Source organism: Amblyraja radiata, chromosome 11, assembly GCF_010909765.2.
Source record: "Amblyraja radiata isolate CabotCenter1 chromosome 11, sAmbRad1.1.pri, whole genome shotgun sequence".
In the NCBI taxonomy this organism is placed as follows: Eukaryota; Metazoa; Chordata; class Chondrichthyes; order Rajiformes; family Rajidae; genus Amblyraja; species Amblyraja radiata.
In genome coordinates, this window is record NC_045966.1 from 63,110,985 (window position 1) to 63,135,831 (window position 24,847).

The following is a 24,847-nucleotide window of genomic DNA, read 5'->3' on the forward strand; positions in this document are numbered from 1 at the left end:
ATATTGATTAAGGAAGCCTTCTTTAGACACATTTAACAAATTCCATTCACATAATGAGAGACATAATCAATATTCGGGTGGTTGAAATCTTCCATTGGAATAATTGAGTGTGATCACGTTGAATGGCGGTATAGTGCCGTGTATCTCCGGCATGTCACTCGGGCATCAACATGTCGGGGCGCGGGGCCGCTGCCGTGGTATGTGTGGGTGCCCCGTTAGGGTTAGTGTGAAGACTGCCCATCCTGGGGAACCGGCCGGCCGGCCAACTCCTCCTACTCCCGTTCTGTCACCTGTCGCCATTTTCCAGCCTTAGCTCGCACCCCTCTCCCCCCAGACAGCTCTGACCTCAGGGTCGAGCAACCATGCCCTGACTGACTGATCCCTGGGGAAGGAGGTCCGTGGTTCTACCCGTGTGTGTGTTGCGGAGTTTTCCACTGCCGCCTGTTGTGATCGCCTCGCTGTTCCCGGCACTGGCGTTGCAACCACCATTCAACACCCTGCTCTGCTCTGCCTGTGAGCAGCAAGCAGCATTTACTGGTCTGCCCGCCTGTCCAGTCGCTTTGATTTAACCCCATGATGTAAACCCGGGGGCTGTGAGCGCTGAGCCCGCGGCCGCCCAGCGCTGTACGAGTGGGGCCGGCGGGGGGCTGGAGGGGGAGCAGTGTACCCGTGTCCCCACTGCGTCAGTGTTGTGGTGACGGCTCGTACTGTGTGTGTAGCGGTGGGACAGCCAGGGGCCTGCACCTCACGTCCACTTCAACAGCGAGTAGCCTCGGCGTGGCCGGAGCAGGAACAGCGAGCGAGCGAGCAACCGGGAGCGAGTATCGCCAGCCAGCGGGACCCGGGGCAGGAGCAAGATCATTGAACAGGCGTTCACCGGGACCCGAACCAGGGACAGCGAGCGGACGGACGCTGACAGTCGCCCGGAGCAGTAACAGTGAAGCGGCGTTCACAGTCGCCTGGACCCAGTGAGAGACAGCGAGCCAGAGCAGGAGAGGCGCCGGCTCCACACCTGTGGTCTCAGACCACCCGGCAGTGCCGGCAAGAATGGGCGCGGTAGTGGGCACGTTATCGCTGCAGACCAAGCAAAGAAGACATTCGCGAGGTAGGAAGCGAGACGCGGTTGTGAAGGACTCCTTATTGGGGATGGGCAGCACGTCCGTGATGCCGGGCTGGTGTTGGGGAAGTGGAACAACATCCCCTCCTTCCCGGGGAACGGGTTTTGTGGCGTGAAGTGTCGGCTCGGGGTAACCGGGCAAGTTTCCGTCTCGGGATACGTTTAAAACTTACCGGGAATAGACGCGTCGGCGCTGTCAACACAATCCGTGTTCCGGGGCCCCGCTTATGCACAACATTCAAGCCGTCCTGTCCCCGTGAACGGGCTGTGGCGACACCAGGCTTCACTTTGTTGTGTCTCCCTGCATGGTGTGAATTGGCCGGGACCGCCGAGTATGTTTAATGGCATAAATAAACAAATAGATAAATAAATAGGCGATTTACAGATCGGATTTTACTTAAAATGTTATTCATTCAAATGCAAAGATCATCTTCCAAGTTGGTCCAAATGGAAAATGCTGCAAACGTGAATACAAAACGGTCATTTACGAATCGTTAGCCCCGTTTCACTGCCCACCGACGCTGCCCGACCCGCTAAGTGTTTCCAGCATGTTCTGTTTCTATTTTGCATTGCTTGGACTTCAGTACGATGTCGATTACTTAATATTTTTGTTCAATGAAAATCATTCAAAACTTGTGAGTCTAGTTCAGTCTGGCACGTTTGAATGCGGAGTTGAGCAGTGGGAGCGGCTGTGGTGGCTGAGTCGCTGGATATAAACACATGCTGCACACACAGTTCGTGCTCTGTCAGTCCGCGCCATTTGTGTACTGGGCCCAACACACACGAAGCATCGGCTGCCAGAGAGGGACAGAGCGTGGAATAAGCCCCCTCGCCTCATCCGCTCCTTGCCGACCATTGAACACGCGTTGAACACTAATCCCCACATCGATCAGAAATGATGTCTGACCCGCTCAGTTACATTTTGTGTCTGCTATCAACACCAACCATGTGACGAGGCAGTGTGTTATTTACTAAGACCAGGCTGAGTCAGTGAGCTCAGTGCATGAATCATCAGCACCAGACCCTGCCCTGGTTATGGCCCACCACCCACCTCCAACACTTGATAACAAGACCCCAGCCCGCTCTGAAACTCCCACCTCCCCAAGCCATGCCCCAACCCTCCATCACATCAAAGAAACAGGTTATTCAGTCTGAAGAAGAGCTCCAACCAGAAACATCACCCATCCTTTTCCTCCAGAGATGCTGCTTGACCTGTCGAGTTACTCGAGCACTTTGTATCTATCTTTGGTATAAACCAGCATCTGCAATTCTTTGTTTCTACTAGAATCACCTCGGATGTGAGAAAATATGCTGGATATTGAAGGGATGTTTAAGAAGGAACTGCAGATGCTGGAAAATCGAAGGTAGACAAAAATGCTGGAGAAAGTCAGCGGGTGAGGCAGCATCTATGGAGTGAAGGAAATAGACAACGTTTCGGGTCGAGACCCTTCTTCAGACTGATGTGAGGGTGGGGAGTGGGGGGGGGGGGGGAAGAAGAAAGAAAGAGGCGGAGACAGTGGGCTGAGGGAGAGCTGGGAAGGGGAGGATAAAGCAGGGACTACCTGAAATTGAAGGGACATCGTCAATTATTTCAGGCTTCGCTGAAATCCCGTATATTTTGACAAAGCAGAAGTGCATTTGAATGGAAACATTTGTTTTTAAAAATCCAGTATATTACTATAGATTATCGTTAGTTCAATTTATTATTGTCATGGGCACAGTAAAAAGCTTTTTATTGTCTGCTATCCAGTCAATGAAAATACTATACACAATTACAATCAAGCCATCCACAGTATACAGATACAGGATAAAGGGTATAACATTTAGTGCAAGATAAAATCCTTTAAAGATAGTTCAACATCACCATGAGGTAGATGGGAGATCAGGACCACACTCTAGCTGGTGAGATCATGGTTCAATTGCCTGATAACTGCTGAGAAGAAACTATCCATGTAGGTGTGCATTTCCCAGCTTCTATACCTCTTGCCTGATGAGAGAGGGGAGAAGGGAGAGTGATCGGGGTGAGACTGGTCCTTGATTAAGCTGGCGGCCATGGCGAGGCAGTGTGAGATGTAAATGGAGTCAATGGAAGGGAGGTTCGCTGCAATTTCTTGTGTCTTGAATGGAGCTGTTCACAAACCAAGCTGTGATGCATCCCGGTAAAATGCTTTCTACTGCACTTCTGTAGAAGTTGGTGAGAGTTGTTGGGGAGAGGCTACCTAAGCCTTTTTAGGAAGTAGTGTCATTGGTGTGCTTTCTAGGACGTTGCTTTAAAATCGGTGGCCCGGGAGAAGTTGCTGGTGATATTTGTTCCTAGGATCTCTACTTTGGCACCATCAATGAAAACTGGGGTATGTGTACCACTTTGCTTCCTGAAGTCGATGTCTCGGAGTGGCTACAGGACATTCTGAGAGCGATGGGGGAAGAGCCAGAGGTCATGGTAAACGTTGATACCAATGACATAGCTAGGAGAAAGGATGCAACATGAGTTTAGGTAACCAAGTCACCATTTAAAGATCCGGACCTTAAAGGTGGTAATCTTTCTATTGCTTCTGGTGCCAGAAGCTGGAGAATATAGGAATAGAAGGATGTCAGATTAATCCATGGCTGAAGGGGTGTTTGAGGATGAGTTTTAGGATCTTGGATCATTGGGACCATTTCTGAGGAAGATGGGAACTGTACAAGTGAGACGTACCTAAATCAGGGTGGGACTAACATCCGTCTGGGTGAATGGGGAAGGTTTACAATGCGTTGGCAGGGGAGAAATAATTAGTGAGTCTAGTAGACAGAATAAGTGATTAAGTTCACATCAAGGGAGGTCAACGGCAGGCTGCATCTATTTTAATGGAAGGAGTCTAACTTGTACAGTAGATGAGCTCAAAGCTATAATTAACATAAAGATAGACACAAAATGCTGGAGTAACTCAGTGGGACAGGCAGCATCTCTGCAGAGAAGGAATGGGTGATGTTTCGGGTCGAGCCCCTTCAGAGAGTAAAAGAGGAGGTGGTAGTACTGTACTCGGTTAGTCAAGGAATGAAATATTTCAGAATTGTGTGAGGATGTCTTAGATGCTCCGCAAATGAGGGTGTAGAGATTGGAAGCAAAAAGGTTGTCATCACTTTGCTGGGTAGGAAATAACTGCAGATGCTGGTTTAAATTGAAGGTACTGTAGACACAAATTGCTGGAGTAATTCAGCAAGACAGGCAGCATCTCTGGAGAGAAGCAATTGGAAAATCTGAAGAAGGGTCGCGACCCGAAACGTCACACATTCCTTCTGACAGCCCTCTCACTAGCTCGCTGTGTGCCCGATCCTAACGCAGAACCTCCACAAAGCCTTTGGGCTTTGGGTAACACCTGCACAAAGAGCCTCTGCTAACAAGGGCTGGCGAACTGTGCTGGTCAACGTGCACTGGGTGAGATGGCTGGGGACAACGCACAGCAACCACCGCAAACTTGGAACAGCACAGACTCTCCACTCAATCTATCCAATACTAAAGGGCAGACATTTCACAGTTAAATGTCATATCGGATTGACCCTTCACAGGGCCAACCCAGTACTCAGTTTTCCTCAGAGATGAATCTTTGACTTAAGAGTACATTCACACCGCCTGTAGGTAAAGCATCAGCCCACATCACACTGATACAGTCGCTGCCTGCTTCAGATTAAATATATTTTACACATAAATTATGAATAAAGATAAGAAAATGTTTCAAACACAAGTAATAGTTCCTTATTACAGTATAAAAGGATTAAATGAAAATAATAAATTCTTGAACTTTTTGAAAATTCATAATTGCAGATTAATGAACTAGAACTGGGACTGTGTAAGTCGTGTGTGAACAGACAAACAAGAAAGGAAGCTATTGAGTTGACAGAATTCTAGATTAATTCCTTGTAGTTAATAGTTAACAATTTGTACACAGTTTATACAGTGCTGCGTTTGCTTTTTTTTCCCGAATGACCTTTGACAAATCCCATGATTCCTTGCGTTTATCAAAATACCGAACTCGCTTAATGGTGGAACAGATATGGTTGCAAATAACAGAGAACAATGATTGCTAGTGATGGCACACACTAAATCCAGCTTACAAAGCAACCTTGATCTACAGCTGGTCACCGTCTGCCATAATAGGTCAACGGCTGATGCCATCTCCATGCCTCTACACTCTCCCTCATCCCTGGAACTCCTGGATAAGAAGGAAACCTACAATCATAGACTACAGCTCTGCTTTCAATATCATTATCCCAAACAAGCTCATCTCCATATTCGTGGACATAAAGTCAGCTCTCACCTCTGCAACTGGATCCCCGACTTCCAGACCAACAGACCCCAATCAGTGAGAATAGGGGACAAATCATCCTCTACAATAATCTTCAACACTGGTGTGCCACATGGATTGTTCTCAGCTCCCTATAATACTTCTTACACATCCATCAGTGTGCAGCCAAATACCAGTCCAACTCGCTTTACAATTTCGTAGACGGCAGAAGTGTCGTGGGCCGGATATCAAATTCAGGAAGGAAATTGAGCACCTTGTAACTTGGTGCCAAGACAGCGACATCTCCCTCAATATCAGCAAGACCAAGGAGATTGTTATTGACTTTAGGAAGTGAAGTAGTACACACACCCTGGTATACATTGATGGTCTGTGGATGTAGCCCAGACCATCATGTAAACCAATCTCCATTGCATTGACTTTGTCTACACTTCATGCTGCATCGACAAGACCACGAGCATGATCAAGGACAAGTCTCACCTCAGTCACTTCCCCTTCCCCTTCTCCTATCAGGCAAGTGGTACAGAACTTGGAAAATGCTTATAATGGTAACCATCATTTTACAGTTAGTCCTTGGGTTCCGTTCCTGAGAACTATCTGAAAGACAAACCTTTTCTAACTTGGAAACCATTCTGTATCGTTCTACGTATACTTGCTATCATTCTTTCAAACGTAATTGAAAATTCACCCTAACGCTACCATTGTTGAATTCCACAAAACTATATTGCTGTTATCTTACAAAATGATTTTAAAAATATGGGAACATTTGTGTGGTCACATTTGCATTAGTCAAGTCGTAGGTAACATGGGGAGCCTCTGTATTATTTTCTAAAATCCACCTGAGGTTCCATCAGAGCAGGATTTGTCTTGTTACTGGGCCATAGAGTCATACAGCATGGAAACAGGCCCTTTGGCCCACCTTGTCCATGCTGACAAAAATGCCCCATCTAAAGCTAGTCACATTTGCCTATGTTTGACCCATATTCCTCCAAAAATCTCGTCTATCCATGTTCCTCTCCAAATATAGTTTAAATGTTGTTATTGTTTCTTCCTCAACTACCTCCGCTGGCACCTTGTTCCATATATCCTCCATGCAATATATAAAGATGTTGCCCCACACGTTTCATTTCCCTCTCATTTTAAACCTATTCCCCTTAGTTCTTGATTCTTTGCTATTGATATTGGTTTATTATTGTCACAAGCACTGAGATAGAATGAAAATGTTTGTTTGCATGTTATCCAGTCAAATCATTCCATACATGAATGTAGTCAATGAAGTACAACAGTTAGTGCGCTGAGAAAATGACCAGAGTGCAGAATGTAGTGCTACAGCATTACACTTAGAGAAAATGGAGGTGAAATAAATGTGTAAGGGTTCCTGCAACCCTGGGAAAAAGATTTAATACACCTATACAAGATCATCTCTCAGTCTCCCCTGCTCCAAGGAATATAATCCTGGTCTGTCCAACTTCTCCCTTGCATTTTGGCACTATCCTCGTATATCTCTCCTGACTCCAGTCCCATTCACATGGAGTGACCCTCTCCAAGGACATTATATATATATCCTGGAATTCTGTCTGAATGGATTAAAAAAATGTAGTTTGCAGTAAAATTGAAGGAAGCTGGGTATGGTCAACTAGCTGGACAGCACTTGTGATAGAGAAGCTGAATAAAGGGTTTTGGGTTAACTAAGTCTTTCACTGTCTTGGTCATGATCCTCAGCATCACTGCCTGTATACATGTGTGAATGATGTCCACACTTGCCAGGTTGCCTGGGATGCAGGGAGAGCAAGCTTGCTGGATAGAACATTGGCTTAGTGGAAGGACGCAGAGAGTGATGGTGGAGGGCTGTTTTTCTGGAGGCCTGTGACTAGTGCTGTGCCTCAGGGATCGGTGCTGAGCCTATTACTGTTTGTGCTTTATATCAATGACTTAGATGATAATATACTAGGTATGGTTAATAAGTTTTCAAATGACACTAACGTGGCCAGTGATTGAAGCAAAGATGGTTATCAAAGATGATGGCAGGAATTTGATCAGTTGGGCAAGTGGGCTGAGGAATGGTTAATCAAGTTTAATGCAGATAAGTGCCTGGTGGAAATTAAACCAGGGCAGGACCTTCACAGTGAATAGCAGGGATTTGGGGAGTGTCGAGCAGAGGGATCTAGTAGAACAGGGACATAGTTCCTTAAAGGTGGCATCATGAGTAGGTAGGGTGGTCAAGGGGGATTTCGGCATATTGGCCTTCATCAGTCAGAGTATTGAGTATAGAAGTTGGGCTGTTAGAATAGAATAGAATAGAATAGAATGCAATTTATTGTCATTCAAACCTAGGTTTGAACGAAATATAATTTCTAGTTTTTTACATTACAAAACAATCCAAGACCCACACTTAACACAGTTTACATAAACATCCATCACAGTGAGTCTCCAACATCTCCTCACTGTGATGGAAGGCAAAGTCTTTATCTCTTCCCTTTGTTCCTTCTCCCGTGGTCCAGCAGTCCAACTGCAGTGTCGAGGCGAACTGGGGCTCCGATGTTAAAGCCTCCGGCGGGCGATGGTAAGTCCTGAGGCCGTTTAAGCCACGCCGGGCGATGTTAGGCCCCGGCTCCATGTCCTTAAACCCGCGATTCCAGCGGGAGAAGTCGTCGTTGCGGAGCTCGGAAAAGCAGTCTCCCACCAGGGACCTGCGAGCGCCCGATGTTCCCGTCCACCGGGTCTGCGGCCGGTGCCTCCAAACTCCAAAAGTCGGGTCGCAGCCGCGCGCCACCACAGCTCTTCCCGCTCCGAAGTTGGCCAGCTCCGCGATGTCCGTTCCGCAGGCTCTGCAACTGGAGCCCTTAGGTTAGTCCCGGCCGGAGGTCGCCGCCGGCTCCACGATGTTAGGCCCAACGACATCCGAGACCCGACAGTTATGTTATGCTGCAATTGAACAAGACGTTGATCGATTGATACTTAATTATCACATTTGATGTCACAATGAAATTCTTGTGTTTTGCATACCCTACACAAAGTATGCAAAGAGTCGCCGCATCTCGGGCGCGGACAAAGTTACAAGTGTTCAATGTAGTCCCCAATGGCCCCTCTTTATTCTTGGCAGTGCCCCTGCACACCGGATTCCTCTTTGTTCTCGGTGGCATATCTCGACTGTCCGACCTCCGGCACCCACCGTGGGCCTGTCATTGGCTGTCTGCCATCGGGTCCTCTCTTGGATGGCACCGCAGCACCCACCGGGAGCTTCCAACAGCGCATCTCAATGGTTGCTCACGGGACCCTACTCGCTCTTGCAGAGCAGGTCTCATCAACATCTGTGCCGAGCAAGACGGGCAATTCCAATGTCCCTGGCGTTGAAGCCAGGCCTACCGGACGGGTAGTCACCTTGGGTTAAACGTTGATGCAGTGTGACAGCGGTAATCACCTGTCCGCACAAGTTCACATCCTGTTCGATTCTGGATTTAGTTCATTCTAATATAATATGGAGTGAAGTGCCAGAGAATAAGCTGTTCAGAGTAGTTTAGTTTAGTTTATTGTCACGTGTACCAAGTTAAGGGCCTGTCCCACTTATGTGTCCTTGGCACGCTAATTACGCGGCCTCATGGTCGCGTTGAGCCGCGACGGTCCCGCGAAGGTCGCGCGTGACTTCATTCGACCGCACAGCCGTCTGGAGCGCGTGACGTCATTTGAAGATGGACGCAAAATGCTGGAGTAACTCAGGGGGACCGGCAGCATCTCTGGAGAGAAGGGATGGGTGATGTTTCGTGTCTTGACCCAAAACGACACCCATTGCTTCTCTCCAGAGATGCTGCCTGTCCCGCTGAGTTACTCCAGCATTTTGTGTCTATCTTCAATTTTCTTGGCCCCGCTCTGGGAGTAGAAGTGGGGGCGGATCCGGATCCACAACGGCCATGAGCCCCAGGCCGAGTTCGGCGATCGTTTGCCTGGTTCTGCTTCTGCTGCTGTTGGAGGTGAGATGTTGCAAAATTTTCGGAGCCCCGTGCGATGTCGCGCACAACTACATACCCTTCCGCGCTTCACAGTGAGACCGGCCCCGCGTGGCCATACGATACCCGTGCGCCTCAACACGACCACAAGGTCGCGTAATTTGCATGCCAAGAACACGTAAGTGGGACAGGCCCTTAACAGTGAAAACCTTTTGTTATGTGTTATCCAGACAGTGGAAAGACAATACATGATTACAATTGAACTGTTTACAGTGTATAGATAAATGACCAGGGAATAACACACCTCACACCTGTGCAGCATACCACCCCCTGCATTGGTTTATCTGCTTTTGTTCCTGGGAAATTGGGCAGTCTGTGGTTGCTGTCAGAGGAAGGCCTGCCCTCAACTCACTGCAAGTGGAAACAAAAACCATACAGATGCTGCAAACCTGAAACACAAACGGAGACAGACACAAGATGCTGGCGTAACTCAGCGGGACAGGCAGCATCTCTAGAGAGAAGCAATGGGTGATGTTTTTGGGTTGAGACCCTTTTTCAGACTGAATGAAACGAGAATTCAGCAACTCTCAGTTGGTCGACTAGCGAGAGAAAGTGTTAATGCAATATGTCAAAGACATTATCTGTCTCCTGAGAACGTAGTGGCCTGTCCATTGGGAGAGGGCTGTAACTTCTGGAGCCAGTGGAATTTGTACTGAGCAGCAGGAACAAGTCCTGCCAAATGGTATCATTGACTTTGCTGGTACATGTCGTGCGCTGTGGACTGTCTCCAGGTTGGATTTGCTGTGCTTTTTGTGGTGTAACACAACTGGGCAATTTTCCACAGTCATGTGGATACCATTGCTGGAAGTGCATGAGGCCCACTTGGTGGAAGCACAACTGACCTCGTGGTTACTGGGGCCCCAGCTGTGTCTTTATCACACACAGTGAATAGGGTTGGGTGAAGAATATTGCCAGGGCCTCGTTCAAAAGAGTTGGCCACATCAGAACATCAGCAGAAAGATGTCACCTGGCTCTATATGTCAAGGCTATGGCTGACCTTCTACCCTAGTGCCATTTTCCTGCACTCATGCCACAACCATTGATTCCCTCAATGCCCAGAAATCTTTTGTCCTGTGCTCCAAATGAACACTGGGGGAGTCTAGTCTCCTCAGCCCCCCGAGTAAAGAATCCTCAGTCCTAAACAGCTAAACAGTCTGAAGAAGGGTATCGACCCGAAACATCACCTATTCCTTCGCTCCATAAATGCTGCCTCACCCGCTGAGTTTCTCCAGCATTTTTGTCTACAACACATTCTTAGATGAGGAATCCTCAGCAAATGGACACCCTCCCATCACCCACCCTGTTGAACCCTATGGGGGTTTTGCAGGTTTCAATGAGATCTCCTCTGTTCTGATCTCCAGGAAAAGCAGTTACTCCCCATCCCTGGAACCAGTTTGGTTAATATTTACTGCATTTCATCAGTGACAGCTACTTAGTCCTTTAGATTAAAACCTCAAGACTGTACATTGCCAGCCCAGGTGCAGTCTTCAGTGCTCTGTATATTTTTAGTGTGGCATATTTATTCCTGTACCAGAGAGTCTCATTAAAAAAACACATATTACTTTACGTTTAGATTTATTATTGTCATGTGTACAATACGGGAAATAGAATTTCTGAAGGATAAAATATGTATGCATTGGATTTTTGAGGGATTAGATTAGATATATTTGCATTTGTATAGTTGGGGCTGATTAGGGATAGTCAGCATGGCTTTGTACATGAAAGATCAGGTCTGAAGAAGGGTCACGACCCGAAACATCACCTATTCCTTTCCTCCAGAGATACTGTCTGACTCGCTGAGTTACTCCATCTTTTTGTGCCTATCTTCAGTTTAAACCAGTATCTGTAGTTCCTTCCTTCACATCATGTTTTATAATTTTGATTTTTTTTTACATATATCCAAAAAGGTTAACTGAACCAAGGCTGTCGATATTGTCTATGTGGACTTCAGCAAGGCATTTGGTAAGGTTCTGCATGATAACCTGCTCTGGAAGGTTAGATCCAGGGAAAGCTAGATAACTGGATACAGAATTATCTTCCTGGAAGGAAGCAGAGGGTGGTGGTGGAAGGGTGGTTTGCAGACTGGAGGCCTATAGCAAGTGGTGGGCCTCAGTTATCGGTGCTGGGCCCATTACTTTTGGGAACTGAATATTCAAGGATATGTGTCCAATCGAAAAAACAGAAGGGGTGGGCAGAGGGGGTGGGCAGAGGGGGTGGGGTAACTCTGTTGGTGAGGAATGAAATTCCTTCCCTTGCAAGGGATGACATTGAATCAGGTGATGTAGAGTCAGTACGGATAGAACTGAGAAATTGTAAGGGTAAAAAGACCCGAATGGGAGTTATCTATAGCCCCCCAAACAGTAGCCTGGATATTGGGTGCAAATCGAATCAGGAGTTAAAATTGGCATGTAGTAAATGTAATAGTATGGTTGTTATGGGAGATTTCAACATGCAGGTAGACTGGGAAAATCAGGTTGGTACTGGACCCCAAGAAAGGAAATGTGTGGAGTGCCTCCGAGATGGATTCTTAGAACAGTTTGTACTGGGAGAAGGTAATTCTGGATTTAATGTTGTGTAATGAACCGGATTCTTGGAGAGAGAGAGAAGGAATGGGTGATGTTTTGGGTAAGGGTTGTTTCGATAAGGGAACTCGAGGTAATGGAGCCATTAGGAGGCAGTGACCATAATGTGACAAGTTTATAATCTACAATTGGAGGGGGAGAAGGGTAAATCGGTGGTGTCAGTATTACAGTTGAACAAAGGGGACTATGGAGGCATGAGGAGGAGCTGGCCAAAGTTGACTGGAAAGATACCCCAGCAGGGATGACAGTGGAACAACAATGGCAGGTATTTCAGGGAATCAATCAATATCAATATCAATATTTATTAACTGTCATTTGAACCTCAGTGAGGCTCAAACGAAACTCCGTTTCCACAGCCATACAAACAAAGACAATTTCCTACAGACAATTCAATTCACACAACAGACAACACAACACAACACAATACAGACAACACAATTCAATTCACACAAACATCCATCACAGTGAACCCACTGTGATGGAAGGCAAAGTCTTTTCTCTCCCCTGTTCTCCATTTCTCTCCCGATGTCGAAGCCCCAGGCGGGCGATGGTGAGTCCCACGGCCATTTTAGGCTGCGCGGGGCGATGTACGGCCCCGCTCCCGGTCTAAATGTCACAAAGTTGGAGCCCCCGGCGGGCGCTGGAATGTCCCACGGCCATGAAGCCGCGCCGGGCGATGTACGGCCCCGTTCCGGGTCGTTCCAACCCTGCGACACGGGCTAGAGAAGTCGCGTTGCGGGAGCTCCGGAGAGCGGTCTCTCCACCCAGACCCGCGAGCTCCCGATGTCCTAGTCCACCGGACCTGCGGCTGCAGCTGGAGCCTCCGAGCTACATGGTCTGGCCGCAGCAGCGAGTCACCACCGCTCCCCACGCTCCGATGCTGGCCAGCCCCACGATGGTAAGTCCGCAGCTCCGCAGGCTCCGTGACTGGAGCCCCCAGGTCGTTCAGGCTGGAGGCCGCTCCACGGTGCTAGGCCCCAACGACAACGGAGACCCAACAAGGAAAAGGTCGGATCTACCGTACAGGGAAGAGATTTAAAAAGTTTCCCCCTTCCCCCCCCCCCCCCCCCCCCCCCCGCATATACACAGTTAAAAACACTATTAAAAAACACAAACTACATTTAACTCTATGTGAAGAGAACAAAATTAGTTAAGACCAAAATTGGACCCTTGAATAATACAGAAGGTGCAGGATCAGTTAATTCCAAAGAAGAACAAAGGTTCCAAAGGGAGTAAGGGGCGACCTGCGGCTGACAAGGGAAGTCAGGGACAGTATAAAAATAAAAGAGACCAAGTATAACTTAGCAAAGATGAGCAGGAAGCAAGAGGATTGGGTAATTTTTAAAGTGCAACAGAAGATAACTAAAAAGGCAATACGGGGAGAAAAATGAGGTAGAAAGGTAAGCTAGCCAAGAATATAAATGAGGATAGTAAAAGCTTCTTTAGGTATGTGAAGAGAACAAAATTAGTTAAGACCAAAATTGGACCCTTGAAGAGCGAAAAGTGCAAATTTATTATGGGGAACAAGGAAATGGCTGCCGAGTTGAACAGGTACATTGGATCTGTCTTCACTAAGGAGGACACAAACAATCTCCCTGATGTACTCGTGGCCAGAGGATCTAGGGTGACGGAGGAACTGAAGGAAATTCACATTAGGCAGGAAATGGTGCTGGGTAGCCTGATGGGACAGACGTCTGATAAATCCCCAGGGCCTGATGGTCTGCATCCTTCACCTGCCACACCTCTGCCGACCTTGAAGGATGTGCCAGGACTCTAGGATCTGAGCTATAGGGAGAGGTTGAGGTGGCAAGGACTTTATTTCTTGGAGTGTGGAAAGATGAGGGTTGATCGTATAGAGGTGTATAAAATAATAAGAGGAATAGATTGGGTAAACGCACAGTTTTTTGCCCAGAGTATGGGAATCAAGAATGAGAGGCCATAAGGTTAAGGTGAGGTGGGAAAGATTTAATGGGAACCTGAGGGGTAACTATTTTACACAAAAGGGTTGTGGGTGTATGGATCGAGCTGTCAGACGACGTAATTGAGGCAGGTATTATCGCAACATTTAAGAAACATTTTGACAGTTGTATGGGTAGGATATGTTTAGAGGGATATGGACCAAAAGCAGGCAGGTAGGACAGGTGGGTCGGTCTGGGCAAGTTGGGCTGAAGGGCCTGTTTCCATGCAGCATGCCTCCATCTGGGCCAAACACAGGCAAATGGGATTAGTTTAGACTGGGTACCTTAGTTGGCATAGACGAGTTGGGCCAAAGGACCTTTACCCATAGAAGAGTACAGCACAGGATCAGGCCCATCGACCCACTATGTATGTGCCGTACATGATGCCGGGATGAACTGTTCTCAGCTGCCTGCACTTGGATATTGCCAAGACTAGAGGGTGTGAGCTATAGGGAGAGGTTGAGTAGGCTGGGTCTCTATTCTATGGAGCGCAGGAGGATGAGGGGTGATCATACAGAGGTGTAAAAATCATGAGAGGAATAGATCGGGTAGATGCACCGAGTCTCTTGCCCTAGAGTAGGGGAATCGAGGACCAGAGGACATAGGTTCAAGGTGAAGGGGAAGATATAATAGGAATCTAAGGGGTATATTTTTCACACAAAGGGTGGTGGATGTATGAAACAAACTGCCAGAGGAGGTAGTTGAGGCTGGGACTATCCCATCGCTTAAGAAACAGTTTAATAGGTACATGGACAGAACAGGTTTGGAGGGATATGGACCAAGTGCAGGCAAGTGGGTGGGACTTGTGTAGCTGGGACATTGTTGACCGGTGTGGGCAAGTTGGGCCGACGGGCGTGTTGCCACACTTATGTACTTTATGACCATAAACGACACTAAATTGAACTAAAGTAAACTACTCCAGAACTACTATAAATTACTAAAACCACTCTAAACCTACTCTAAACACTAAAACACTAAAACTACTCTAGAACAAACAAAACTACTTTAAAACTACTCTAAAACAATCTGAAGCTACTCTAAAGCACCCCTAAAACGAAAACTCTAAACATAGAAAATAGGTGCAGGAGGAGGCCATTTGGCCCTTCGAGCCAGCACTGCCATTCATTGTGATCATGGCTGATCATCCACTATCAGTAACCCTTGCCTGCCTTCTCCCCATATCCCTTGATTCCACTAGCCCCTAGAGCTCTATCTAAATCTCTTTTAAATTCATCCAGTGAATAGTAAGTTTAAACGAGAACTTACCAGTTTGAAGTTTGATCTGTATTTTATGAGGAGTTACGATGAGGGATTACGTGAAGAACCCCGCTAGGACGCATGCGTGTCATTCTTCAAAGCAGCGGTGTGAATTCACAGATAACTGTAATGACTAAACATAGTAAGATTAGAGAAGAGGTATCAGTTAAGTATATGATCAAGGGTGGGAGCGGAGGGCACGTAATCCCTCATCGTATCTCCTCATAAAATACAGATCAAACTTCAAACTGGTAAGTTCTCGTTTAATCTTACTATTTTACTTCGGAGTCACGTGAGTGACTACGTGAAGATTTCAAAGCTCTGTGATTTCATGCCGTGGAAACGAGTCCATGCACACGTCTGCCTTGACTGTGGGAGGAATAGTGTTAACTTAATTGCACATGATTCGTTATTGAAATCATAAAATTTATTAACACAAATTATAACCCCATTTATGGGTTTTTAATTAATTTACAGAATTTAAATTTTTTTCTGCAAATGTTCCAGTTTTCATCACTGGTTTATTGTAAAATAACTGGAAAGTTCTTTCCGATGACCATCCTGCTGCTTCGAGGACTTGGTCCATGGGCACATCCAGTTGTACTGCTGCCGATGTAGCTGCAGCCCTGGTGGAATGAGATTTAAACACGTTAGTATCCACCCCAGCCTGCGTCAGTACCTGTTTCAGCCATCTCGAGATCGTCTGGACCGTCACTTTTTTGTGAGGTTTCTTATGGCTGATCAGCAGTCCCTTCTCATTGCCTCTTAGGATTTTTGTTTTCTCCATGTATAGTGATAGATGTTTAACTATACAGAGGCGGTCATCTGCAGGGTATGACCTTAATTGGATATTGAGGCCTGCTGATCCCTGTCTGTTCTGTTTTACGAGTTCGTAAATATGGAACGTAATATCGTCAGGTGAGGATGTCATGTTGTCCAGTCTGAGTTTGTGCAGTGACTGAACCCTCTGTGCCGTGACCAATGCCATTAACATGACTGTTTTTAATGTTAGTCTGTGTAGGGACAGGGTAGATGCTGGTGACCAGTTCCTGAGTGCTTTCAGGATAATGCTTACATCCCATATATGGGAGTACCTGGTTTTTGGGGGGTTTGTGTTAAATATTCCCCTCATGAGCTTGGTTACCAGAGGGTGAGTCCCTACCGTGTAACGCTCTGTCCCTTGCCATAGGTATGTCGACAGGGCACTTCTGGCACTGTTGATGGCACTGTAGCTGAGCCCCTCATCATAGTGGAGGCCTGCCAGATATTCCAGAACAGATGGGATGTTGATATTTCTGTTGGTGATTTTGTTCTTATGACAGTACGTTTCCCACTTTCTGATGTAGACCAGATATTGTTTCTTGGTTGATTCTCTTTGGGCCGCCGAGATGATGTTTGCTGTTCGGTCCGTTAGTCCCAGTTGTAGAAGTGGTGTCTTTAAACTCTACAAATTAACAGGTTCAAGCTTTTATGGCTTGGATGGCTATCCCCTGTCACGGGATGTAGTAGTAGATCTGGTCTGTGTGGGATAGTAATACATGGTTCTAATACCATGTTTTGCACCACTGGGAACCATGGTTGTGTAGGCCAATCGGGTACTACCAAAATACCAGACGCAGAGTCTTGGTGTATTTTCCTTAATACCCGACTGATGAGGCAGAAGGGAGGGAATGCGTAAATAAACAATTTCCCCCAATGCAGCGAAAATGCATCTGTTGCCGCTGCCCCAGGATCTGGTTCCCATGAAACATAGTTAGATATCTGGTTGTTTAGTCTGGATGCGAAAAGATCGATATCTGGTGTTCCATATTTTGCTGTAATATCAGCAAACACCGTTTTGTTTAACATCCATTCGGTGTTTTCATTAAATTTGCATGACCTGGTGTCTGCCACTAAATTTAGTCTCCCTGGTAGGTAAGTGGCTGATATCCAAATATTTCTCTGGATGCACCATTGCCAAATTGAATTAGCGAGATTGTCACATGATATCGATTTGTTGCTGCCCATGTGGTTGATGTATGCTACCACAGTGGTATTGTCTATTTGTAATCTAACATGCTGGTGGTGTGATCCAGTACAATATGACTTAAGGCCATGAAATGCACTCAACATTTCCAAATAATTTATACCCAGTGTGAGTAAGAAGGATGCCTCCTGCGCTGTCCATCTACCTCCACAGCTGGTGATGGTATTGGTGGCTCCCCACCCAAGTGCACTGGCATCAGTTTGTAGTACCATCGAAGGGTTACTGACAATGATTGGGTTGGAACAAAGCCAGATGTTATCTATCCACCATTTTAGTTCCGTTTTGGCTTGGATTGGTAGTCTCATAGGTCTGTCAAAATGACCTGCATTAATTTTTAGAGCTTGAATTTTGGCTCTCTGTAAGTTTTGGTAATGTAGGGGTCCAAATTGTATGGCTGGGAAAGCAGCCACGATTTTACCAATTACTTTAGCTACCAATCTGATGGATGGGTTTCTGATGTCAATGAGGTTGCTGCAAACCTCTATTATTTCTCTGGCCTTTTCCTTAGGTAGTGTCACCGTCATATGAACTGAATCAATGGTGAATCCCAAGTAGTCCATAGTAGTGGACGGTGTTAGTTTAGATTTAACTGGATGGATGATAAATCCCAGTTTTTCAAACAACTGTTTTGTGGCTGTTACAGTTAGTATGGCCAATTCCAAAGTTATGCCCACAATGAGTATGTCATCTAAATATGCCATAATCATGTGTTTGCGTTTCCGTAGAAACGCTAGGGCTGGTTTCAAGATTTTTGTGAACAGCCTGGGGGCTGATGTTAGCTCATTTGGCAGTGCTTTATATTGCCAGAGGTTGTCCCATCCAGTTGAATTTTAAGTAACATCTGTGGTCACCTCGTATGGGTACTGAATAGTAAGCATCTTTTAAATCGATGCTGGCCATGAAGTACCCTTTGGAAATTAGTTGTTTAGCAGTAACAAAGGTTTCTATTTTAAAGTGAATATATTGTACAAATGTATTCAATTTTGTCAGATCTATGATGATGCGACAACAACCATCTTTTTTGGGTTTTGGTAAATATATTGGACACGAATTCTAATGGTTCGTGTCGCGTTTGCTCAATTACACCTTTTATGTAAAGCCGCTCCAGTTCAGCTTGTGCTTCTGTTTTTTCCTTATCAGAGAGCACAAACTCTCGGTTTGGTTTATGTTGAATTGGAGGGCTGTTTTCGTGTATAAACTCTATGGTATATCCCTGGATACTGCTTAAGACGTAAGTATCGGTTGTTAGCATGCTCCATGCATTCAAAAACCAGTATAGTCTTCCCCCAACCTCCATGCTTCCCATATTATTTGGGGAACCAGACCCACCTAACTCCATTGTTACCAGTGGCAGGACTACTTCTTCCTGAAGTTCTTCCGTTGCTGTTGTGCTGGTGCTTGGTTTTTCGGGTTGGTTGCTGGTGTTGTTGGGGTTCCCCGCATTTTCCAGGAAGGCCGGCCTGGGCCATGGCCTAAAAAAGACTAGTTTGGAGTGCCATGCCCTCGAAATTTCACCAGTTCCGCTGGTGGATGCGTAGGGGTGCTGTCGTAGGCTGTGGTGGGTTTTTACAGGGTGCGTTGTTCCTTTTATTAACCCCAAAGTTTTTGCTTCTTCGTCTAGCTCCTTTACCTGCTTTGATAAGTTGCCTCCGAACAGGAGAATGGATGGTTTGGTGGCTCCAGGTTTATACAGTCCCGCGAATTTAGGATTAAGTGTCGGCTGTATGGCACTTTGTCTGATGCTGTTTAATTAGTGCTGGGTGTTGCAGAACAGTGCCAGCGCGTCCTGTTGATCTTGGGACATAACCCTGTCATCCACAGTGCGGGCAATTGCCGTTATTCCTGCAGTCAGCAATTTTAGGACTTTTTGTAGTTTCACGTCCATACTTCTGACCCCCGGTCCGATGTGTTTCCAGATGCAGCTGTTGATGATTGGGACGTTTAGGGAAATGCAGTTGCCTGGTGCCATATGTCTTCCTGTTGTATCCACTACAGCCTGTTCTTGTAACTGGTTCAGTGACATATAGTCAATACTGGCAGCAAGCTTTGGCTCCAGATTTGCCCCAGTTTGTTCTGGCTGTATGAAATTTGCCACCATATCCAGCAAGTTTTCTCTTTCTTGCACCCCATGCACACTTGTATGTTCTTCTGCGGACCCCTCTTCCAGGTCAGCCCAGAACTGACCCGAAGTGCTCCCCTCCGATAAGGTGGAGACACTATGCAGCCCTTGGAAAGGTGCTGCTGTGGGTTTGATATAGGGTCCACAGTGGCCTGACTCCAAATCCCAGAGCCAGTCACGCTGGAGCAGATGCTCCAAACACCGTCCCATACGGGTCCAGCGCTCTCGGTCGCTGGCCTCCCGCGGTGTATCAGAGTCGGACTCCTCCGAGTCCACGACTCTGTTTGTTTTGTGTTTTGCCTTGCCGCCCGGCCGCGTTGATTTGGCCGGCGCGGCGGCTACACAGGGCACAGCTGATCCCACTACGGGTGATCTCAGTGCCGACGGCTGCTTTTGCTGGCTGTCCGCTGCTCCGCGGTCCTCCCTGACCAGCTTCATCGCAGCCCTCGTTGTCTTTTTCCCTTTCTCCATTCTCCGTCTGTAGTGGGCAAAAAGGCAAAAAGACCGCAGAGTAAAAACCTTACCTGCAATAGCGGCTTTTTAAATTGCCGCCGCGGGGGAACGTCCTTCCACCGCGTCTGACGTTTCGCAATGCGTGTAGCGCAATGACACGCATGCGTCCTAGCGGGCTTCTTCACGTAGTCACTCACGTGACTCCGAAGTAAAATTGACCTCCACTGCCTTCTCTGGCAGGGAATTCCACAAATTCACAACTCTCTGGGTGAAATTTGTTTTTTTCTCATCTCAGTTTTAAATGGCCTACCCTTTATTCTTAGACTGTGCCCCCTGGTTCTGGACTCTCCCAACATTGGGAATATTTTCCCTGCATCTAGCTTGTCCAGTTCTTTTTATAATTTTATGTTTCTATAAGATCCCCTCTCATCTAAATTCCTGTGAATAGAAGCCCAGTCTTTCCAATCTTTCTTCATATGACGGTCCCACCATCCTGGGGATTAACCTTGTGAACCTACGCTGCACTGCCTCAATAGCAAGGATGTCCTTCCTCAAATTAGGAGACCAAAACTGCACACAATACTCCAGGGTCTCACCAGGGCCCTGTACAACTGCAGAAGGACCTCTTTACTCCTATACTCAAATCCTCTCATTATGCACTCAGCACTATAAAACATTAAAATGAAAATATTCTAAAACTACTCTGAAGCACTCTAAACTACACAAAACTACACAAAAATATACCAAAGTCAAGCAAATTAAACTAAACTATGCCAATGTAAAATAAACTCTAAACTAGTGCAGGGGCGGGAAGTGTAGTGAGGGGGGAGGAGGAGGGGGGTGGAGGGAGGCAGGATGAGAGGGGGAAGAGAGGGAAGAAGGGGAGTGAGAGAGAGGGAAAGAGAGAGAAGGGAAAGAGAGGTAAGAGAGTCACAGGTGGTAGAGAGAGGGGGAAGTGTGAGAGAGGGAGGGAGAAAATGATTGTGAGAGGAGAGAGAGGGAGAGACATTGAGAGAGAGAGAGAGTGTTCGAGAGAGGAGAAGGGGGGAGACAGAGTGGGTAGAGAGAGAGAGAGAGAGAGGGAGAGTAAAATAAGAGATTCTTTTCCCCGGGCACTGTCTGTTTGGAGTTTGCACTTTTCCCCAAACCTGCTAAGTTTTTCTCTGGGTGCTCCGGTTTCATTGAAAATAAGTGCAGGAGGAGGCCATTTGGCCCTTCGAGCCTGCATCGCCATTCATTGTGATTATGGCTGATCATTGACAATCAGTAACTCGCCATATCCCTCCCACACTCTAAAGGGGTGCGGGTTAGTAAGTTATTTGGCTTCTGGAAAGATTGTAAATTGTCCCTAGTGAGTATAGGATAGTGTTAGTGTGCGGGGGATCGCTGGTCGGCACGGACTCGGTGGGCCGAAGGGCCTTTTTTCCGTGCTGTATCTCTGAACTAAACTAAACATGATCCATATCCCTCTCTTCCCTGGATTTCCATGGGCCTTTTACTATTGTATTTTCCTCCACCGCCATCCCCAGCAAATCCAGGTCCCCCCTCCCCACCACCCAGTGTGTTTTTAAACCCACACATCTCCATTAGATTTTCTCCCTCTCACCTTATAGCTGTGCCCTCTGTTGTTGGACATTTCCACCCTGGGGAAGGTTGTGAATGTCTGCCCTACCGAAGGCTCTCATAGTTTTATATTCTGTGCTGCATGGCTCCACTGCATGTTTTAAGATAATTCATACTCTCATGCCCTACTTTCATCTTGTTTGCTCCCCCTGATGTATTGCTTTGTAAAGAATGCTAGTTATTCTGGGAATCCATCAAGCTGCAAGTTACAAGGTTAAACTCCTGTGCGGTGCAAGCATATTCAAGGTCTCTAAAGGTAGTTTTCCTCGAGTTTGATTTGAGAATGAGCTCCAAAATGCAAGCAGTGCTCCCAGTGGACTGGGAGATAAGAGGGCCGTGCTGTGCTTTGTGAATCTGGGTCGCTGCAGGACTCACCACAACATATCCGCTCCCGAGTGTGTGCAGCATGTTGAGGAACAGGTCTCAACACGAAACGTCACCTATTCCTACTCTCCAGAGATGTGATCTGACCCGCTGAGTTACTCCAGCATTTTGTGTCTATCTTCATTCTCCCCAATCTCGTGTTTGGCCTGTTACCAACAATTTCAGAGTTCAGAATACAACTCTCCATTAGCCCCTCTTGCAGAACCCCTCCATCATTCAAAGGATCTGCAGAATTCAGATGATTTCACATGGCAAGCAGTGTTTTTTTTACATGAATCGGGTCTACCCTTCTCTGGTAAAAAAATGGTAAGTAAAGCGACCAGTAATGTTAAATGCCCGCTAAACATAAGTAAAAGTTGTCTGGCTTCTTAAAAGTGTCTCCACTCCTTCTCCCCCCCCCCCCCCTATCTCCCCCCCCCCCCCTCCTTCTCTCCCCCTCCTTCTCTCCCCCCCCTCTCTCCCCCCTCATCTCCCCCCCCACTTTCTCCCCCCCCACTTTCTCCCCCCCCTCTCTCTCCTCCCCCCTCTGCCCCCCCCCCCTCTCTCTCCTCCCTCTCTCCCCCCTCTCTTCCCCCCCACTTTCTCCCCCCCCTCTCTCCCCCCCCTCTCTCCCCCCCCCCTCTCTACCCCCCTCTCTCCCCGCGCTTTCATCACTGACGATTGATCTAGCTCGTGGTTTTTCAGGCGAGTGCCCTCGAGCTGCTTGAAGGTCGAAGACACTCTTCTGAACTTGCGGATTAGGTCGCCGCAGTCAGGGGCGAAAAACCCGGGGGGGCAAGAGGGGACACGTCCCCCCCATGTTTTGAGAGGTGGGGGACACCCCCCCCCCCAGGTTTTTGTGATCCCGATTTTAAAATCTCAGTTTTTAGCGCTGGATTGAGCCTCCGAAGCCTCGCGCGTGTGTGTGAGTGTGCGCATGCGCGTGTGACCGCCAGAAAATTGTGTCCCCCGTCCCCTCCATGTTTTGATAGTGAGTTCCGCTCTTGGCCGCAGTGGGACAGCCCCTTTAAGGAAAGACACGGAAGAGTGAAATGTGATGCTCGAGGAAGGGGTAAAGGTGGAAACGCACAGGGGAAGGGGAACAGTGAGGGAATAACAAAGTAGAATTAGTAACCTATGCGAAACATGAGGTGCTGTTCTTCTAGTTTGTGTCTGGCCTCATTCTGGCAATGGTCGAAGCCAAGGACAGAAAGGTCACAATGGGAAAGGGAAGGGGAGTTAAATTTGTTAACAACTGGGAACGCCAACAGGCCTTGCAAATGGACCCTGCTTGGTGAAATGGCTGCTTAGTGTCATTGAGTGTCACCGATTTAAAATAAGCCACGGCGGGAGCTCCAAATACAATAGACGAGATTGGACGAGGTGTATGTGTAACTCTGTCTCACATGGAAGGACTGCTGGAGTCCGGAGATGGAAGTGAGAGAGGAGATATAGGGACGGGTATGGTATCTCCTGCGGTTGCTAGGAAGGGGGCGGGCTGGGTGAGGAGGGATGAGCAAATATCCTTCCGACAATAGACAACAGACAATAGGTGCAGGAGTAGGCCATTCGGCCCTTCGAGCCAGCACCATCATTCAATGTGGTCATGGCTGATCATCCCCAATCAGTACCCCGTACCTGCCTCCTCCCCATATCCCCCGACTGCTATTTTTAAGAGCCCTATCTAGCTCTCTCTTGAAAGCTGGAGGGTGGTGAATCTGTGGAATTCATTGCCACAGACAGCTGTGGAGGCCGTCATTCAGTATTTTTAAAATGAAGATTGATGGAACAATGAAATTCTGCTGCAAGTAAGAATATCATTGTTCAAACTGGGTCATATGACAAGAAGACAATCTTGACCCTTGACGATGACTGCTTGATTAGTAAGGGTATCAAAGGTTAAGGGGCGAATGCAGGAGAATAGGGTTGGGAGGGAAAGATAGATCAGCCATGTCTGAATGGCGGAGTAGACTCAATGGCCAAAGGGCCCAATTGTCCCCCTATGATCTATGAACTGAGGAATTGTGGAGTGAGTAGTCGCTGCAGATATTCGAAAGGGGTGGGAGAGGGAGGATGTAACTAGTTATCGGATTACGTTGAAGGTTACGGCAATGTCGGACAATGATGTATTGGATGCAGGGCAGTGATGTGAATGATGAGGAACAGGGGAACCTGTTCCACCTGAGGGGAAGGGGAATGAGAGAAGGACTATGGGACACACAGGAGACAGTTTTTGGTCTCCTCCATTGTCAGAGTGAGGCCGCCCTCAAACTTTGTCAATATAGACGGGTTAGATGGGGTGGAATTTTCAAATGTGTACAGGATAGTTTCCTCAGGCAATATGTAGACCATGGGAGATGGGCAAAGCTTAGTTTAGTTTATAATTGTCGTGTGTACCGATGTACAGTGTTTGTTTGCATGCTATTCAGTCAAAGAAAATACTATACGTGATTAAAACCAAGCCGTCCACAGTGATAAAGGATAAAAGATATACATTTAGTGCAAGATAAAGTCCAATTAAAAGTAGTTCAAAGGTCTCCAATGAGCATGATCTAGACAGAGGAAATTGGGAAGGGCAACTGACTGAAGTGTCCATAGGCAAGCTTCTGGGACCAGCAATCACCGTTCTACTGTATTAGCTTTAAAATAGGCCCAACGTCCACACTGCCCAACATGTCCCGGCTACACTAGTCCCACCTATCTGCATTTGGTCCATATCCCTCTAAACCTGTCCTATCCATGTACCTGTCTCAATGTTTCTTACACGTTGCGATTGTACTTACCTCAACTAGCTCCTCCAGCAGCTTGTTCCATTCACCTATCACCCTTTGCGTGAAAAAGTTACCCCTCAGGTTCACCTTAAACCTATGTCCTCTGGTTCTCGATTCCCTCACTCTGGACAAGAGACTCTATTGCTCTCATGATTTAGTACACCTCTGTAAGATCACCCCTCATCCTCCTGCGCTCCAAGGAATAGACTCACAGCCTGTTCAACCTTTCCCTGTAGTTCACACCCTCTAGTCCTGGCAACATCCTTGTAAACCATCTCTGCACCCTCTCTAGCT

General features: G+C 47.1%; 1 protein-coding gene across 2 annotated transcripts in view; it reads left to right on the forward strand.

Moving 5' to 3' along the window:
• kcnip1 (potassium voltage-gated channel interacting protein 1) overlaps positions 1-24,847 on the forward strand; it is a 232,639-nt gene that overhangs the window by 131,198 nt on the left and 76,594 nt on the right. The window contains exon 1 of one of the 2 annotated variants that reach the window (XM_033030017.1): positions 318-1,105. The exons of the other annotated variant lie outside the window; for it this stretch is intronic. Coding sequence (XP_032885908.1) covers positions 1,048-1,105 — 58 coding nt within the window. The 5' untranslated portion in view covers positions 318-1,047. Of the gene's footprint in view, positions 1-317; positions 1,106-24,847 lie in introns of those variants that run through there. 2 annotated transcript variants of the gene reach the window in all.